The 19,802-nt window shown below is 42.6% G+C and overlaps 1 protein-coding gene across 1 annotated transcript in view; it reads left to right on the plus strand.

Annotated features, from left to right (window-relative positions):
• The first annotated feature begins 227 nt into the window (after positions 1 to 227).
• The window catches only part of SYN2 (synapsin II), a 155,615-nt gene continuing 136,040 nt past the window's right edge, over positions 228 to 19,802 (plus strand). The window contains exon 1 of the mRNA XM_005531811.3: positions 228 to 713. Within this exon, the coding sequence (XP_005531868.2) occupies positions 340 to 713 (374 nt within the window). The 5' untranslated portion in view covers positions 228 to 339. The remainder of the gene's footprint in view (positions 714 to 19,802) is intronic.

Consider the following 19,802-nt stretch of genomic DNA (forward strand, 5'->3'; position numbering starts at 1 on the left):
CGTCCCCTCCCCATCCCCTCGCTGTCCCCATCCCTGTCCCCATCCCTGTCCCCTCGCTGTCCCCTCCCCATCCCCTCCCGCCCCCTCCCCCTCCCCTCGCTGTCCCCATCCCTGTCCCCATCCCTGTCCCCATCCCTGTCCCCTCGCTGTCCCCTCCCCATCCCCTCCCGTCCCCTCCCCGTCCCCGCCCCGCTCTCTGTCTCCCCCTGCCGGCGGGCTGTGTCGCTGCTGCTCAGGGCTGCGGGCGGCCGCTCGGAGCGCGCAGAGCGAGGCGCGGAGCGCTGCCGCCGGCGCATCGCACACGGCTCCCGGCCCCGCCGCAGCCCCCCGCCCGGCCAGATGATGAACTTTCTGCGGCGCAGGCTCTCGGACAGCAGCTTCATCGCCAACCTGCCCAATGGCTACATGACCGACCTGCAGCGGCCGGAGCCGCAGCAGCCTCCGCCGCCGCCGCCTTCCTCGGGCTCCTCGGCCCCCGCCTCGGGCTCTCCGGCCGCCGAGCGCCGGCAGCCGCCGCAGCCCGCGGTGCCCCAGCAGCAGCAGCCGCCTCCCCCGCAGCAGTCTGCGGGCAGCAGCTTCTTCAGCTCGCTCTCCAACGCCGTGAAGCAGACGGCGGCCTCGGCGGGGCTGGTGGACGCGACCGCCGCCGTCTCCGCGGCCGTCGGCAGAAAGTTCAAGCTGCTCCTGGTCGTCGACGAGCCGCACACGGACTGGTAGGTGCCCCCCCGCATGCCCCTCATCATCCTCATCCTCCTCCTTGCCCCCCTGCCCCCCGCGGTCCGGCCCCGGCAGGTGCGGGCTCACCTGGGGCACGGCCCCGCTCAGCGGCTGCAGCGCAGCCTCAGGCACCGCAAAATGGAGCAAAAATAAACCTCAGGCAGCCCCGGAGCGCCTGACCGGCCCTGAAATGTGTTCCCCGTCACAACGCTAAAGAAAACATCCCTAGCGCCCTGACCGAGCATTCCCTGTGCTCCCTGGAGAAATAAGTGCGGGGGGCAGCTTGGATTTGGGTGTCCCGAGTGTGGTTGCGGCGCTGCGTGTGTTAATGGGTGTTTACGAGCCGGTTTGTTTTCACGCGGCTCCCGCTGCTCCTGTGCCAGTCCGTGAAGGTCCTTCAGGATCCCGGGAGCCCCCTCCCGGGAATTCCTGCCGTGGGGTTCATTAACTCGCCCGCTTTTATTTGGGCTCCCACTGATAGCAGGAAAAATGTGGGATTTTCCAAGCGTGGGGCTCGGCCATCAGCGCGGCCGGCTGGAAGCAGCGGGAGAGCTGATGGCTGTTCCAGAGCTGGCTGCCACTGCTCTAGGGGAAGGACATATTCCTATCGATATTCCCATCGATATTCCCATCGATCCCTCGCTAAGCTGTGCGTTTGCACATCGGCACATCGAGCTGACAATCGTCTCGTTCGCTGTTGCTAATTACGGTGCAGAAGGTCTGAGCAGCGCCTTAAAATAATACAGAGTAAAACAAGTCTGTTTTTGTAGCGCTGAGATCATCCGGTAAGGGATTGTGGGTTTAGGGGTTTATTCTCAGCGTCTCGAATTCATAACCTTGCTGTCTGTCTGCATGGGTTCGTGCAGTGCTGTGAGCCCATCCCATTCCCTTTAAAACGGTACTTTAATAAAATACTTGAAATGAAAATGTAAGCCTTTAACTACAGCAGATATGTTATTTATGTTAAGGTAACATTACCTGTTACATTTCCCAGGCTTTTCCTTCTGTCTGATTTTGTGGTTGGTTCTGTGTGTGGTGGGGAGGTTTCGTTTATTTTTATTTTTATTTTTATTTTTATTTTTATTTTTATTTTTATTTTTATTTTTATTTTTATTTTTATTTTTATTTTCTTTTTGAAAAAACAAGGTGGTTGTATCAGCCAGACTGAGGCAGCCTCTGTAGCTACGTCATGGAGATGCATCCATGGACACTGCTCCCTGCCTTGCAGAAACATCTATTTATTTAATATTCCGTAGTGCACAGCTCTCTGCCTGGTACATTCAATAACTGCATTTGTTCATGAGGTTTCATTCTGGGAGATTTGTCTGTGCTCACTGGAGCCAATCTGAATATTTTGGATGTGGTTTTACGTACGTGGTTTTACATCCTTGATAAATGCACCCCAAATGAACAAATTAACAAACAACAACAATCTGTTGACAGGGGTGAAGCTTTGAAAGCCCTGCATGGGGAGTTCCCCCAAGAACACTCCAGGCAGGAGCCTCACAAATCTGCACAAGGTTACTCATGCCTGCTTGCTTTCCCCTTTTTTTTTTTCTCCTCCTCATAGTATGTGACATGGATGCGTAGTAGTTCCAGAAAAAACAGTTTGTTGTTGCACTGACTCTTTCCTCTCCCAGAAATCGGTCATTTTGTAGCGGAAGATTTTGAAATATATTCTGCAAAATGATACATTTGACCCTTGTGAGTCCCTTCCAGCTCCAGAGAGGTGGGAATTGTGGTGATTCATGCAGAAGAGTTTGTTCCGTACCTCGGGCACTCCGGACCTCCACGCGGGCACGCGTCGGTCTGTGGGGGGTTTGACCCTATGGGCTGGAATGGAATATGGATTATTATTAATTTGGGAAGGAACAGAGGTTGGGAGGGGCAGCAGGTGAGTGCCAGTGGCTGCTCTGGGCTGTGCTGCAAGGGAAGGTTGGCAGAGCTCTGTCATGTGATGCTCCCAGCAAACCCTGTCAATAGCAGCAAAAGCAGCACCACAACATCCCCGGGAGCCTCCAGAAACCCTCCCAGCTGCTGGGCTCTGATCCTGAGAGCAGGATCAGATGCTTGGCCTTTGTGGTGTTTCGAGCTGTGCTGTGTTTGTTTGCCTTAATTTGAAAACGTGGATATCGCTCGTGGGTTGCAATTTCACTCCAGATCAAAGGATTTCGGTCTGGATCACACAGAAATCCTCCTGGTTCAGCATCCTCTCTTCAGCAAGGGCCAGAGGAAGCATAAACCTTTTCCTGTCAGCAAAGGATATTCCCTCTCACCCCTGGCATGAAGGGATGCTTTGTTTCCAAATACATTTTATTTCTTTGAAAGGAGGACTCATACTTCAAACCTAAGATTTAGTAACCCAACGTTGTTGTTGTTGCTCATGGAATCGCTTGGGATCTTCCACCTGGAACCAAATCCCAGCTGTTGCTTGCATCTTACAGTCTTGATCTCAGTGACATCTTTCCTCAGTTTCTCACCCTAAGAGGTTTATCCTATTGCAAGTTTTGAAACTTGAAATTTGAATTTGAAATTGAAATTCCCTATTTCAATTACTTTACTTTTATGACACGGGACAGTGGAAAAAAAATAGGACAATTGGCTTATCTATACTAATAAACTTGATAAATACTTATCTATACTAATTTGCATTTTTTTATTGCTATTTTCCTGGCTTCTTGAGGGAAGAGTAAATGCAGCTGTTTCAAAACATCCCCTTTTCTTAGTCCAGGGTGTGTTAGAGCTGTAAAGGATAATTATTTTCCTACAGGTTCTTTGGGGTTTTCCAACCACATTTAGTGGTTGTGCTTCTCCTGAAGGCAGGGCTGTTAAAAAAGCTGAATCTAAAGATTGTCCACCATCCTTGGTGGCAGGTGAAAGGACAGATACAAAACAGCCTAAAGGTTGTAGTCGATAAATCCATGGCAAGCTTTCTTGGTTGGTTCTGGTTCCCATGGAAGACTTTCTCCTGGTCACTTTGTACAATGAGTGACCCTCTGGCCCACAGGTGGAAGCAAATAGCCAGCAACCATTTCCCCCAGTTATCCTGGAAATTTCCTGGCATTCCAGAGCAGCACCACGAGGAAGAAGAGTGCAAACCCTTCCAGTGGAGCAGGGCTGTTAATTCATATTAACTTCCATAAAGGCTTTGGAAAAGCTGATTTTATTTCCAGGCCTGTTCTTTATGCATTTGGGTGTGATGTCCTTTCCACCTGCAGCTGCATGTTGAGCAGGCATTTCCAGTCCTCTCCAGAAGCCTCTGATGGGTTCCCACATCTGGTGGATGGTTCTGAGGTGTGTGGAATGCGTCTGACACAGCACAGATGCTGCTCTGCTGGGGAGGGCACAGCTTCCAGAACCACTTGTGAGCTTTAATGGACATTGGATGTGACACATTTCCATGGTTGTTCTACAGCTCTGAGGATCTTTGTTGATATTTTACAAACGGAGGAAACTAAGGAGCGAAATAATTTGTTCAAGGTCATCCAAGTGACCACTGACAGAGCTAAATTAAACCTAGACAGCTTGCTTCAATTTCTCTGTTAATTCTGCATTAAGTGTCCAAAACTTCCAGCTAGACAGGTTTAGTTTAAAACGTGCTTGATTTCCTCAGGAAATAACCATTTTGTTCTGTACACAAAAAGTCCTGAATATTCAGTGCTGAACAAGCAGCTGATGAGAGGCCATACATCAGTGGCAAGGGGCCAAGGTGCTGTGTATAGATTATTATCTTTATTAAAACCTTACCTATAAGATTCAGAAAGCTGCTTCAGTGTTGAAAACTAATCATCACTCAGCGTGTCTCATCCTTTAAAGGACTCGTTCCATGTAAGACTCGTTGGCAGCAGCAATGAAATTATAAAAAGAACAAAGCTGAGAAATTTTGTTCTCGTGTTTTTTTAAGCACAAATCTGGTTGCAACTATCAGTACTTCTTATTTTTTTTATTTTATTATTTTTTTTCCCACAGACAATTACGCATTTCACTTCATGTTTACTGCCTGAGTAGCTGCTCAGCTTGTGACAGGCTCCAAAGATAAACCCCAAATGGCTGGGAAAAAATGCTAAACGAAGAGCAAACTCTCTGGTTTAAAATTACCCAGCCATTTATGGGCCAACGTTGCTCATTAGAAATATTTTTTAATTATGCACACAGTTAATACAGTTAATGTTAATAACGATAGGAACATGGATATGAGCACAGTTGTTGTTGTGCAGAAGAACACTGCATGGCGGCACACAAATTTTCCACAAAGCGAGCAGCGTGAGTTTCTTAGGGTTTGATTTTTGGTTTGGGGTTTTATTTCATTCACCAGAAGGTGGAAAACTGTTTCAATTAAAACTGTGTGTGCTGTTGTTTTTTTGTAAGTACCAAACGGGCGTGAACACACTACAATGACAATTTCAGTGCCATCACTCTGTTCATTAAGGATGGCTCAATTGTGCATAACTAATCAGCAGCTCCCAACTCCAATTGGCCTAGAATTCCCATGGATTTAGTTGTAACGTGTTGATTTAGTAGCTGCAGCTTCCATTTCATTCAGTGAGTGAGTTTTCCAAATTTAGAAGACGTCGCTTGATTTTAATAATGCATAAATGAGGGCAGCTGCTCTGCCAGAGCGCTCTCCAATCCTTTGGGATGGCTCTGGAGGAGGACAATGTCCCTGCAGCCTCCTGGCGTGGCACAGCTCACTGCTACCAGCAGAAAATCCAGAGCCAGATGGGAAATGGTGGGGGAAACCCAGCTTGGGACAAATGTGGAGCTGGGGGAGGGGATGGAAGGGATTCCTTGGCACTGGGGAATGAGGGTGGGATGTGTTTGGAGACAAATCCAGTGCTGGAGAGGAGGAAGGAGGTTTTAAAAGGGTCTCTGCTCTAAGGCTTTGACCAAATGACCAAATGTGGAGTGTAAGGAAAAGACAATCTTATCAATATTTATATTTTATATGGGAAGAAAAAACATATACTGAATCACCTGTATGAATTTTAAATGACCTTTGCAACAAGAAACTCTCGATATTAAAGGGAAACAACCTTACCTTTGGTATAACACTGCCATATTTCAAGGAGCCAACAGGTTCCTTAAAACCTCTGAAACTGAGCAAGAGTGACCCAGGTTTTACTTTGGTTTCTCTCTAATTTTCGCTCCATATGAAAATTCTGCATTTCAGAGCTCTCTTTGTGAGACATTTCAGTCTCACTCGAGCTGTGGCCTTTGGAGTGGGTTCCCAACCCTCCAAAAAGGAGCTGGCAAGAAGCTTTTGCATGAGGCCAGTGTGTGCTTCTTCCAAGCAGGTAATTGGTAATTAGATCAGCCCTGCTTCCCAGCACGGCCCGCAGCTCCCAGCTCTGCAGAAAGGGCTCTCTGCCTCTGCAATCCAAATAAAAACACAATTAAAGGAGGGATGCAGGCACAAACAGCACATCTCTGCAGGCTGGGAGGGCTCATGCAGGAAACCACGAGGCTTTCTGCAGTTTCATGCTGAACTCTGTCTCCTCAGCCGCTGCATGAGGCGTTTCAAGGGGTAAAGTACAGCTCATGGGGCCTTGACTCTGTGTCTTTGTCCAGGTTTTAAATATTAACTCCACACTGGGCAAGGGCTGGAGGAGCAGGGTGTGCAGCTGAGCTAACTGAAGTATGGAAGGTGTTAAATCTGAATTTGTGTTTACAGCAGCCTCACCCAAGTTGTGGTTTGTGTGTTTTGTTTCAAAGCATGGAAGGTGTTTAATCTGAATTTGTGCGTGCAGCAGCCTCACCCAAGTTGTGTTTTGTGTCTGCTCTCCCAACAGCCAGCTGGTGCAGCACCAGACAATGTCTGTGCTGGTATTTTAAGATGGTCTAAGGAAGAAGATTGCTGATTTTTTGCTGTTTATCTACAGTTCTGCTGGTATAAATGGCCAAACACAGTATGTGAGGGCGATCACCTTTTTGACAAGATACAAAATGAGAACTCAATCTCTCAGTGGAAAACACTTTCTCCTCCGTGCTCTCTGTGTTGCTCTATCTAAACAAGCTCTTGCAGGCTCTAATGTTATTTTAAGCAGTGTAAATGAGATGCTGGCCACAAATTTGGGCAAGTTCTGGTGTCACCCCCATCCCATCCCATCCCATCCCATCCCATCCCATCCCATCCCATCCCATCCCATCCCATCCCACCCCAGTCCCCTGTGCTCAGGATCCAAGTGATTATTTTTCTTTGTTCCCTATCTTTTAGAGACAATAGGAATGCCTCTGAAGCCTAATGAAAGCAGTAGTAACACGTTTATGTGAATGGGTAATATTAGAGAAAAAATTTTGCCAATGTTTTCTTCTAAAGTTTGCCTTCAGAGAAAGGAAATGGAAAAATTGGCAAGGAAATAATGAATTTCAGGGAGGTAGATTTCAAAGTAATGAGACTGAAGTGGGAGATAAGAGGAATAACAAATTTCTTGGTAGACTATGGAACCACGTAAAATAAGAAATTCTGCTATTCAGAATTTGATAATGGCTTGCCAGTAGCAAATTGTAACCTTTTGAAACAGGAAAGGCATGAACAAAAGGGTATTATAAACTATAATATTAGATGTTTTCATCTTCATCTTGCAAAAGTGTGAGTAGAGGACTTCCTGTTTTATGTGGATGGGGTTTCCCATCGTGCAAACACTGCAGGACGCTGGAAAAGCCATTTTTGCTGGAAGCAGGTTTCCCAAAAAGATTGATGCTAAGTATTCCCACGGGATTTTCTGAAAGTAGTGACTTCATTTTATGCAGTTTCAGTACCCAGTTCTTAATAGCACCGTGTGAGCGACCCACAGAAATATCATATCCAATGTCACATAATTATATCCCATTAGGAATGCTTTATACTACAGAAATCTGCTTTAATACCACTGAAATAATTGGTGTTTGGGGGGGCTCATGCATTTATAAATAAGGTACACTGCAATCTGCATTTAAGTCTTCAATGGTAAGAAGGAATGGTAACTAGAAGGAATGGTAAGACCTCAATGAAAATCCATTTTTGAATATAAACTCGTGTTTCAGGAAGGGAATAACAAATGCAGGCAGCCAGGTTTGGGTGCAGAACCTCCACAGAAGGAATTTGGAGCTGGTTGGCTGAACACAGCAGCAAAGGGTAATTACAGGCAGGTGGAAAAATTGTCAAGAATGGAAAAGAGTAAATTGGCAGAGAAAGCAATGTTGTAGATGACAAAAAGCAAAGCCAGAAATGATGAAGTAAAATGTTACCTGCAGTAATGACATTGCTTCCAAAGAGGAGTCAGCTTTCCTTGTGGAGTGACAGAAATGTGCAGCGAGGTGATAAAACCTCCCAGACACCGTGGGTGGGAGGGCAGCCCCTGCCCTGGCTCGGGAATGAAAACTCCTTGCTTGGTTGCACTGCTGCTTCTGCTAATTAAACAGCTTTATCTGTGCCCAGTCACACTGGTCCTCTCAGGGAGAGCTCAGTGCTCTCAGGCTGCCAAGGACAGCTGCAAACTGCTTCAGGTTTGGGCAGAAAGTGCAAAGATTTTGTCCTTTTTTCTGTCCCCACAGGTTGTCCCTCCCTGGCTGACTCACAAATGTGAATAAACAGATTCCCAACAAACAGCAGTGATGCCTTTTGGGGCTACCCAAAAAAACAGAGGCCAGACAGAATTAAGGGAATAAAAAGCAGTTTCTATTTATTGAAGGGTCTCCAGGTACATTTTGGGCTGCACCCAAAAATGGCCAATGGGTCCCAGGTCTGACACTTTTCTAAGCTGGGTCCATTTGCACATTGGGGGTTCATCTCCCAATTGCAGCTGCAGGGAATGAAGTCATTTAGGGCAGCTTTGCTGCCCCCAAGTCCCTTTTGTTTCCATCTCTCAGGCCTGGGGCAGTGAGGTGTCCTTGATTGCAGGCCTGGGGAGGAATTGCTGTGTCTGAGCAGGATGGGGAAGCAGCAGCTGAGCCTGCACATGGAGTTTGGAGTCAGGCACTAAAGAACTGCAGCACTACAAATGGATGAAAAATACAAAAGCTGAAATCCTAAGGCATCAGGTGGCTGAGGTCAAATCCTTCTTCATGCTTTTCAAGCTGAAGTGATAGAAGGGTTTTAATTCAGAGGACGCCGAGTGTTAAATCCTGGTTTTCCCGCAGATGTCTCGGGCAGTGCAGGGTTCAAAAAAGCACCCAGCTCAGCTCCAGCTGTGCCAGGGAATGCTGAGGGATGTGTGGGCTCCTGCTGGGATCCATCACCTGCTGCCAGGGCACAGCTGCTCACTCCAGGAATTCTGATGGAGCTGGGATTCATTGTACTCATGGGCTGCTCCAGGTCTGTGAGTGCACAGCTCCGTGCCTGACCCCACGTTTGCTCTGCTTGACCTCATTTCTTCTTTATTCCTTCTGATTTCTTACTGATAAAACTGATTATAATTCCACTGAAACAGTCCAGATTCAGGGGATTAAACTCCAATATGAGATCAGCCACAGTCTCTTAAGTCTCACATTTGCTCAGGGAAACCAGGATGGTTCCAGAGAGGAAGCCTCAGCATTATTTCACTACCCCTTGGTTTATTTCACTGGTTTCTTTTGCACTGAAGATCATTTCCAACAGAAGCCTTCTAGGTATACACACACTTCAGCACTGAGAAAGGCTTAACAAGATGTTAAAGGTTTCTACATTAATATTAGAAAAGCCATCATATCAAATTTGTGATTCTGGAAGTGTGATAAAAAGGTTTAATCATAAAATATGATAACTAGATCCAATTCCATTGAATGGCAATATGGTTTCACAGTGTGCTGCCAGTGCACAACTTGTACTCAAGAGTTGTTGTCTCAGCCATCTACTGTTCAAGATAAATTAAAATCCTAAGGATACTTTTAATGAGGAAAAATTATTTGTGAAGCCTTTGTCTTTGAACAGATAACCAAAAGTAATTTTCCTGAGTCTTGTGTGGCCATTCCTTACAATTTATATCAATAAATGACAAGAGTGTTTGTGATAGGCCTTTAAAAATGTGTTTGTGTGTCTGTAGTCATGTACATCTGTATGTAGAAAGGTTTTTTTGGAGAAGAATTTGTAGGAATTTTGACTGGTGGGTGTTGTCCAGATAGAAAGTAGCTCATGGCTGTAATTTTCTTGCACTGAATGAAAGGAATTTCTTCCTTGGTGCCAGTGAGAAGTCACTCAGCTCTTTTGAAGACAGGTCTCATGAGATCTCTTGTGTGGGTTACAGTGCAGAGGTGATGGGATTTAGAGATTCAGGGTTCGTGTCAGGCTGTTCTCTGCCAAAATTCTCGTAGTCAGACCCATGTTCTAGGATTTTTTTGTGCTGATTAATTTTCTTACTAAGGAAGAAGTGTCTGATGTGAACCAGCAGCAATTCAATGTACACCAGGGTGAGATTATCTTCCTTAGCAGCACATGGGAGGAGTCAAGGCAGACACCAATAGAAAGTATAATTTCTATATTATTTCTACTCAAATCACTTCCACTGGGTTGCTGAGGGCCTTACAGCAGTTTCTGTTCTTACATCAACCTGTTTCTGTTTAGTCTTGCAGTTGTTTTATTCTTTTATTTGCTAGAAGGCCTTTCCAAAAAATCAGGCAGCTAATGAAGCTTTGGGGTTATTGCTTGGTGGGTTTCTTTTTTGTTTTCTATTTTATCTTCCCCCCTGAATATTGTAACCCATTCTAAATGTCTTTTTCAGGTCCCAGAGCCTTGGATGTTGGGCTGTGCATTGATGATAAATCAGCTTCTAAATGGCCTTTAGACTAAAATACAACCGCACAGTAAAAGGAGATGGCAGAGTGTGATTGTTATTGCCCAAATCCCTTGGTGATTATGTCCCTGTATTTCAGGAACAGCTCTCTGGAAGGCTTTCAGTATAGAATAAACACACCAGGTGCTGTTACCCTGGAGTCCTGTGTGATTTTATGTGGTAACAATAGAATTAAATCTCGATTTTCTGATTTGCTGGGCTTGTCACTGGGCTGCTGGAGGCTTTCCCTGAATGTCTGAATTTCCCTGGGTGTCACTTCTTGGCTGGGTGATCTAGAACAGTGAATTTGTGATGTTTTCTGTGCAACAGAATTCCAGGAGTGGTTTCAGCCTTTTGAAAAATAGGTGGCAAACTGCTCTGTCTGTCTGTCTGTTTGTCTGTCTGTCTGTCTGTCTGTCTGTCAAGATGGGGTGAAGATTCAGTGCATGTAACTCTTTAACAAGCACTAATGTAAGGTTTAAAGCACATGATTTCATTTCAAAGACTGTTTCAGCTTGGGAATTTTCAACTGAGTGTGTGAAAGGAAGCAAACCTAATTGGTGTCAAGAAAATGTTTATTTTTGAGGGGTGAAAAATGGTTCTAAAAGTCACTTTTGTACTTCTTTAATTAGTCTGTGTTTTAGAGTGGTTTTTCTGAGAGATGACTGAAATTCTTTAGATCTAGACACTGGACTCCTCGAGATGAGAACCACAATATTTTCACTCTGAGGACTTAAGCAAGTAACTTTCATGTTGGAAAATAGGATTATGTGTAATACATAAATCAGAGTTAATGATGTTAATCAGCAAAAGCAGCTCGTTGTAAAGTATCAGAGTCCCCATCTCTGCTGCAGCAGGGCTGCAGTGGTGTGCTGCTAATCTCATTAACACACACAACTAATTTCACTTGGGGCAAGCAGCAGCTTAATGTGCACACGTGTAAAAGTGTGTGCTTTTCTAATCTCCCTCTGTCTGCAGCAATCCAGCAACATTTTCCTGAAAGAGTGTGCAAGGCATAAAATTATTCTACATAATGAGGACAAATTCCTCAGTTTTGTCTGAAACATTGCCTGAAAACTCAGGGTAAAAAGCTGTGACTGTAGGACCAGCAGGAGTTCTGTACATCTGTAAATGGAAAATAAATTGATTAGAAACAGCTCTGATCAGATAGTTTAAATTATAAATATTCAGTCATCTTTAATACCCTCTCAAAAATATTTCTGTTTAGATTCAAGTGCACAGGACCTGCCTGTGTAGATTCTTTTATTGTATTCAGATGGAATAAGGTTTTTTTTGTCCAAACTCAAATTAAACTGAGCAGTTACTGCCTTTTACAATTCTCTTTGTCAACTGTCCCCATTAATGCTGCTGCACATTTTGAGGTCAGTGTGCAGTCACTTAACCATGTTAAAACAAAATAGAGCAGACTTCAAGAACTATTTAAAACTTGAAATTTTTACTTCAAAAGAATATTTTAGAACTTGCTTTTGCTTGAATCAACCATTGCTGAAACCTTTTGGAAAGGGTAAAGAAGAAAAATCCAAGTGTATGAAGTTCTCATGTCATTATCTTTTTTTGTATTAAAAACTTCTGATCTGGCCCTTTGTGTTGAAACCAAAATAGAACATTTAGGGTGAAATTACTGTGGAGGCTTGGAAGTGGCAGTGAAAGGCATTAAATAATGATTGGGCATGTTCTGTTCACAATTCCTTGTGTTTATTTACTCTGGTATTGTTTCCACATGAGCAGTGAAGTGTCTGCATGTGGCAGCAATGATGTTTTGGGGAAATAATGTGCTGTGGTTAGTCGTGACATTTTTACTTGCTGTTCCTTTTTACAAAAGCTGTTTCTGTAGGAATCCAGAAATGAAGAGACATTTCTCTAGTTGTCCTATTCTCCAAAAAAAATATTTATCCTATTTGTCACTGTCAGAAAAGCTTCCAAATGTCCCTGAGTAAACCAAGATATATAAAAAATTAAGGAGAAAATAGTAGAATGTTCAGTATGCCACTGAAATGAAGAACATAGATTTTAGAGTGTTTAATATATAAAGATAGAAGGGGAAAAGTGTAGTTTTTAGCTGTCTTTCTTCCTTCTTCTCCATGATTCTGCAGTTTTTAAGAAGACAAAAAGTGATTGGTTAAAAGTTAGTCACAGTTTTAGCTACATAAGTAAATATAGAAAACTTATTTGTTAATATATAAAAACAATACAGGTGTCTATAGTTAATAAAGTAAAAATAGATATAAAGATAAAACAGGCACATAGTTCAGAGCCATTTTGTGCCTTCAGAACCAAAGTGAGCCAAAAAGGCAGGATGAATTAAATTTGTGCAAAAAGTCTAGAAAGACCTGCCAAGTTTTGTGATAAAATCCCGATAAACACGAGAAACAAAATCCTAACGAGCTTTGGAGTTTTCTTCCTGACCTGAAAAACTAAGATAAACAGAATTCCCCATGAAAGAGTATTCTGAAAGAGCTCAGCTCAGAAGAAACTGAGAAATCCAAGTGCAAGAAGTGCAACAGAACCAAAGAAAGAAGAAGTTTCAGTTTCAAGCTGCTCGTTGATTTTTCTGAGGAATCGACTCCTGGCTTTTAATCTGCCACCCTTCATTTCAAATAGGCAAAAGTTATGACAATAAATTAATGTGACAAAAGTGGTGATACTCTGCTGGTTAATTTTCTAGCTTAAGCTGTAAACTGGTGTAAATACCTCCACAAAAACAGCAATTTTTCAAGCAAATTAAAGTATTCAGTGGAGTGCAGCTCCAGCAGAGCTCTGTGACCAGGGGGGCTGATCATAATTCCATGATCATTTTCCAGCTCCCCTGCCCTGTGCCATTAAAAATCACCCTTCAAAACCATCCCCAGAGGGTGGGACAGCCACAGTCCACCAGGAATTATCAGCTGGGAAATTCTGTTCCTGCTCACCTTCTGTTTTTCTAGGGCCCTCTGAAAGAAAAAGTTGGAAGATAATGGAAAATTTAGACTTTTACAACAAGAATTCATCACAGGATGAAGAGTGATGTAATTCTTATTGTTCAGCCCAAGAGGTTGCTGAAAATAAAATACTTGCCATTATTCAAACACATTTTCTCAGAGGTACCTGCCTGATTTCTGCATAAAGTATCCTTGTAGCTAATGCAGGCATTGTTAAAAATCCCCTCTCCAGTATTTTGGTGGGATAAATATGTGTTTAGTTTATGCCTTTATCACTTGCAGAAATTTTCCTTCCATTTATGGCATCTCTTTGGAGAAAATAAAACCAACAAACAGATGATTGGGACTTGCAAGCTCAGCCATTGAGAGATCACCTCGCTGGAATTTCTTTGTGCTGGAATAAAGGGGGTTACATTCTCCTATTTCTTTGTGTTGGAATAATGGGATTACATTTCTGTAGCCTTCCAAGAGCCTTTTATGAACAGCATGATTAAATGCAAATGATGGTTCCACCAGAAAGGCACAGGGCACTGGAAATTGGGTGCTGGAAATTTGCTCACCTCCCTCCCTCTGTTCTCCTGCACGTGTGAGTTTGTAGCAGAGCCAGGTTTTCCCTAAACCACATTTCCAGAAGTTTATTTTTACTTTCCCCTCCTCATCCCTTCCCCTCTCCCATTCTTGTTCATTCCTTAGGTCATTCAGCTCTCACTGATTAGAAATACTCAGCTTGTAAAGGGCACATGGGCTGGAAGAAATTGTCCTTGCTCAAGCTGTAATAATGGATTTGAGAATTCTCATGGCTGGTTATTGAAATACTCAATTCATCACTGATCCATTGAATTACACTCAGTACCTGAACAGATTATTGTTTTGCCATACATTTAAATTACAGGATCAAATGCATTTAGGTTGTCATAATTCAAAGTTCTTTCTTTGTGTTCTTGCTGTTCCTCTTTAACAGAATTTATCAAAGATAAAATACCAGCTCTCCTGACTCATTAGAATATTTATTTGTAAGAATCTATTACTACCACACGTTCATGTTGCTCTTTATCCCAGTATCTACTCCTTCCTTAAAGCCCAAATGACTTTCCAGATTCCCTGTGTTGATTTTGGTGTTTAAAAAGAATCAAACTAAGGCAAGATGTTTAGAGGACTTAAATTTAAATATTGATTCACAGGCACTAACAACATCTTGTAGTTTCAGTAGCAAAGCAGGCTTTGGTAGCAATTTGGTCTCCATAATTGGATAGAAATAAATTCAGAAATAAATTAATGTAAAATCCAACATCTCGAGCTGCTTTTTGGTGAGTTAGGAGTACACTGGAGGAATATTGAAACCACATTTTCATAGGGAAGTGTTTGAAATGTGCATCATCTCCTTCCAGTTCCTCGTGCCCTTTTCTCATGCACATTTTTAGCATTGCAGCAGTTCAGCTTTTGAGAAGACAGATTGAGAGAGTCTTAAATTTTTGGAGTCTTTTGCAGGATGCTCCTGGAGAAGGAACATCCATTAATAATCTCAAATTTTTCATCTGACTCCGGATTGTGATTAAAGACAGAATCATATGGAAGAAGTAACAGCACTCACAAGGAACTGCTTATATTTTGCTGTTCAGGCCAAGAATTACTGGAGAAGCAAATCCTCATGGCAGACTGGGGATGCAGAGAAACCTCATTCACCTTGTCAAGACTGGCAGGGCTTTGCTGAACCTGTGATTTGTTTGCTGGAATCATGGGGCACAGAGTTACAAATTGCGAAATAAATCAAGAGGAGGAGGAAATTGAGAGTTGGACAGCTTTGAGTTAAGGCTCCAGTTCTGCAAGGAAGGGCAGAGTTGGGACAGAAGATAATTTAGCTCTTGGTCAGGGATTGATCCAGAAAATTACTTAAAATCATCACAGCTTATTTGTAGTCAGTATAGGAATTGCAGGCAAGCCCACATTTGCCTTTTTGGTTTTCAGTTTTCTTACAAGACAGGAGTGCCCTTGGTGGTGACGTGTAGGGAACTCCTCAGATTTCAGGTTTTTAAAAAAATTTAGCAGTAAAGAAATATCATACAAGCTAGAAATTGCATCAAATGAAGCAAATGGATTTCAATCCAAGCTGTGCCCCATCCCCACCTTGTGACCAGCCCAGGGCTCTGACACATCCAGTCCTTCCTTGGACACCTCCAGGATTCACCAAGGTCGACTTTTGTCGCCTATTTTTGGTAGATTAAGTATTTGTGGAACATAGTGACCTTGTGCTAAGCAGTGGGATTTAAAATAAACAAAAAGAACAGTTTTTCTGCATTGAATTATTATTTATCACTATTTCTTTGCTGCTTTTCAGACACATCCAGAACAAGTAGCAAAACATATTTATCCCCACGGGCATGTAGCAAATGTAGAATTAAATACATAAATACTAACAGAGCATTTTCAGTGAAGTAATTATAAACTGGCTTCAGTCTCGTGTTCCATATGTTAACCAGCTTGGAATACTAAAGGTTTTGGGTGGCAAAGACCATCTTTTGCTCATTTGACTTTTACAAATAATTTGTTATGATGATTATGATATAATTCCTGCAGTTCTGCATCTTGCATTTGGAATTTTTTTCTTTCACTTGGCTTATTTGAAAACATTTCAGGAAAGGAGGCTTTGACCTCTTGACTAAACCTTGTCCATTGTAGCAAACCATTGGAACAGATTTCCCACATTTCTGAAGCAGAGGGTTTTATCCAAAGGAATCGTAAGTTCAGAGTTTGGATCTGTCTCCTGAATTTCCAGGACTGGTAAGGACGTTGTGACAAATATAAAATCGTTCATATTTGGACTGCTTTAAAAAACTACTTGGGTCCAAAGCAAATACTTTGTAGTTTAAATAAATCTGTTTGGATCAGTTAATGGACATGGAAGTTTACATTAATATTTTATGATGATGGATTTTATTTCATCCTTGGAAAAAGCCTGAGCAGAGACACTGGGGGGAAAGGGGAGGGCGGCGGCATTAACCACGGAACAGGGACGAGGGTGCCCCTATACAAATCCCTAATTTTAAACATCAAAACGCTGGAGGTTCAGCCCTGAGAGGAAGAATCCCTGGTCACAGAGATGTCTGTGAGCTTGGACAGAAAATCCCTGGCAGGGGGAGAGGCAGCGCCGTGACTCAGCTGCGGCTCCTGCCCCGCGGCCACTGCTGCTGATGCTGCTGCTGCTTCTGGTTCTGCTTTTGCTGCTTCTGATTCTGGTTCTGGTTCTGCTGCTTCTGATTCTGGTTCTGGTTCTGCTGCTTCTGATTCTGGTTCTGGTTTTGCTGCTTCTGGTTCTGGTTCTGGTTCTGCTGCTTCTGGTTCTGGTTCTGGTTCTGCTGCTTCTGATTCTGGTTCTGGTTTTGCTGCTTCTGGTTCTGGTTCTGGTTCTGCTGCTTCTGGTTCTGGTTTTGATTCTGCTGCTGCTGATGTTGCTGCTGTTGCTGCTGCTGCCCCAGTGCCCACAGCTCCCCAGGAGTGCTCACACCCAGGAGAAACTTCACCCTGGGTGTACAAAACTATTCTGGTTACAGGCAGCACATTCCTAGAGCAAAGCAAACAGGCAGGAGGGTGGAAAAAGGAATGGAAGAGCGAAATCTTTATATGAGCACTGGGACATCTCCGTCCTCATGCTCTGCCAACACTGGGTGTTATCTCCATCCTCTGGGACACCTCCATGCTCTGCCAACACTGGGTGTTTATCACATTTCCAGTGTGAAGTGTTTTACAACAGGGTTTTATTTTTAGTTTGTTTTTTTAATTGATAAGAAACCAGTTGAATAAAGACTGATTTCTTTGTGCTAAGGTAGCTGACATGACGGTAAAGAGGTTTTATTGAAACTGGTTTTCATTGAAAGGCCAGCGATGATGGGCACCTGTCAGAACCCACAGGAGGTGGAAACAGGGGAGTGGAGGGAGGTCAGGGTTTGTGTTTTTGGGAGGACACAATCAAGGTTCCACTGGTCCAGGCTCTGCATTGCTGTGTCATTGGGAAAGGAAGGAAGAGGAAAAACATCCCTTTCATGTTTTCTGTGGCTCTCTGTCCTCCTGTGTGTGTGTTTTCAAGTTTAGAGCTAAGTTATACATGAGTCCCTGCTTGGGGAGAATGACAAAAATTGGAATTCTTTCCTGCCTGGTCACACTTTGGAAGCCCTTGAGGATTTGTGTGCACTCATTCTCCTCCATCTGGAGTCTCCAGGGGATCTGTTCCCATGGCACCACAGACATCCAACCTTGCAAATCCTGTTCTTCCCAACCAGTGCCAGCATCTCATCAGGAGCACTTGACCTTGTGGATATCAATGCCACTGACCAAATATATTTAATTTCAAAAGCAGCTCAGACCCCAGGCCCAGATCTCTGCATGACACCCGTGCAACATCTCAGGGCAGTTTTCCTTCCTGCTCCTGTTTGAAGCTGCACCCAGGCTCAGGTGATAAACTGAGATTTCCTTTTTCAATTTCCAGATGGGCTGAAAATTTGTGACTTGTTACTTTAATAAAATTCCCCTTCTTTCTTGGCTCACTGACAGCTTTTTTTAACTCTTAAAATGTTTTTCATCACTGAATATTTGCAAATTATGAAGCTAATTCTGGTGATTTGAACATACCTTGGTGTTGGCATTTTTAACTGTGTTTTGTAGGGATTAAGCATGCAGCAAAGATCTGAAGTTTCAAGGTGAAGTTAATCTGACAGGCTTTAGAGTTATTTTAAAAGGTGCCAGCTGGGAAGACATTTTGGGAAGTTTAGAATGCAATCCTGAAAGATTTAGGGGATTACAGCCTCAGTTTATTTTCTGTACAAGTGTTTAAATGGTATCCAACCAATTTTTCTAGCTCTTTTTTTCCCCCCTAAGGTCCCTTGGCAAACCAGCAGAAAATACTCCAAACTTCCTGCCCTTTTCAAATATAAACAATCCATGGATTGCTCCTGAGCTGATCCTGGAACCCTTTCCCCCATTCAGTTGCTTTCAGCAACTCTTTGCTGCTGGGAGATGTTTAATAATGAAAGAATTGCCCAGACAATATTTATGGACAACTTGGATTCCTGATCAGTTTTCAGTGGGAAATTATTTGGACAGGGCTGGTTTCAGTCAGGGTTTGATTGCAGCCTGGGAGATCAATATTTTAGGTTTAGTTCTTGTCAGTAACAGAGACAACATTAAAGTACAAGTTGCAGAAAGTCATTTTGGACTGAATAATCACTGATTTGTTTCTTTTCAGATCAGAAAGGCAAGCATTAAGAATTTCCCATTATTATTATTATTATTATTATTAATAATAATATCATTATCGTTACTATCATTACTATCATTATTATCATTATTATAATTATTATCATTATTATAATTATAATTATTATTATCATTATTATTATTATTTTATTTTTATTTTTATTTTTATTTTTATTTTTATTTTTATTTTATTTATTTATTTATCTATTTATTTATTTATTTATTTATTTATCTATTTATTATTTTTATTATTATTTTTATTATTAAGAATTTCCCCAAGAAAATCTTAAGAACTTCTATTCTTTCAATTGTATTTTCTTTGTTTTGTCTTTAGATTGGCAATTTTATGGATTTTTTTTCTCGCTTTTCCAGTCCAGGATTCCACTTTGGCAAGATTGTCTTGCTGAGCAAACCAGGTTTGCTTCTCAGTTTTTCATAGGCCTTTTAAATTTTCATATTTACAATTTCAGGATTTGGTTTTGCTCTTTCCAAACTCCTCCCTCAATGAGGGAAGTTTTGTTTCATGTGTCATCCACAGCACTGCAGCTGCTCACAGCATCCCAAAGCTTAATCTTGCAAAATTGAGGTAATTTCATTAATGGAAAGCAGTTTGAAAAGAGTATTTTAAATACAAATAAATGTTTACTGCCTCCAAATAAAGAATTTGTACCACAAGACAGAATAACAGGCTCCTTATATCTGAGTCAGAGTGGTTTTTATAAGGTAACTTCTTTATCTATTTACCAGATGAAGGGAACAATAATTTAGTAACAGAAATATGAAATATTTAAGATTTAGTTTCTTTTTTGCTCATAAGAGTGGCAAAATATTTGGAAATTTCTGCAGGTGGAGTGTGAAAACTTAGCATCTTGGTATTTGGGGTTTTTTTGGTAATAAAATTCTGTGAGTTAAGGCCTTCAGGTAATTCTGGAATGTATTAGGAGTGCCAGATAGTGACCTCAGAGTGTCTGGGGTGAACTACTCATCTCTAAATAACACAAAACCTAATTTAGGGGTGGAAATCACTTTAAACCCTGAGAGTAATGAAGATAACTTGCTGAATGTTCTGCTCTGATGGATTTATCTGTGCTCCTGCAAACAATCCCTTCTACCTCAGCTGAGCCATGCCCTTCAGCACCCCAGATTTTGGATTTTTGGAGGAAAAAGCTGATCC

This window comes from Pseudopodoces humilis, chromosome 13 (assembly GCF_049639895.1).
Source record: "Pseudopodoces humilis isolate 2021_Gansu_Grassland_sample_001 chromosome 13, ASM4963989v1, whole genome shotgun sequence".
In the NCBI taxonomy this organism is placed as follows: Eukaryota; Metazoa; Chordata; class Aves; order Passeriformes; family Paridae; genus Pseudopodoces; species Pseudopodoces humilis.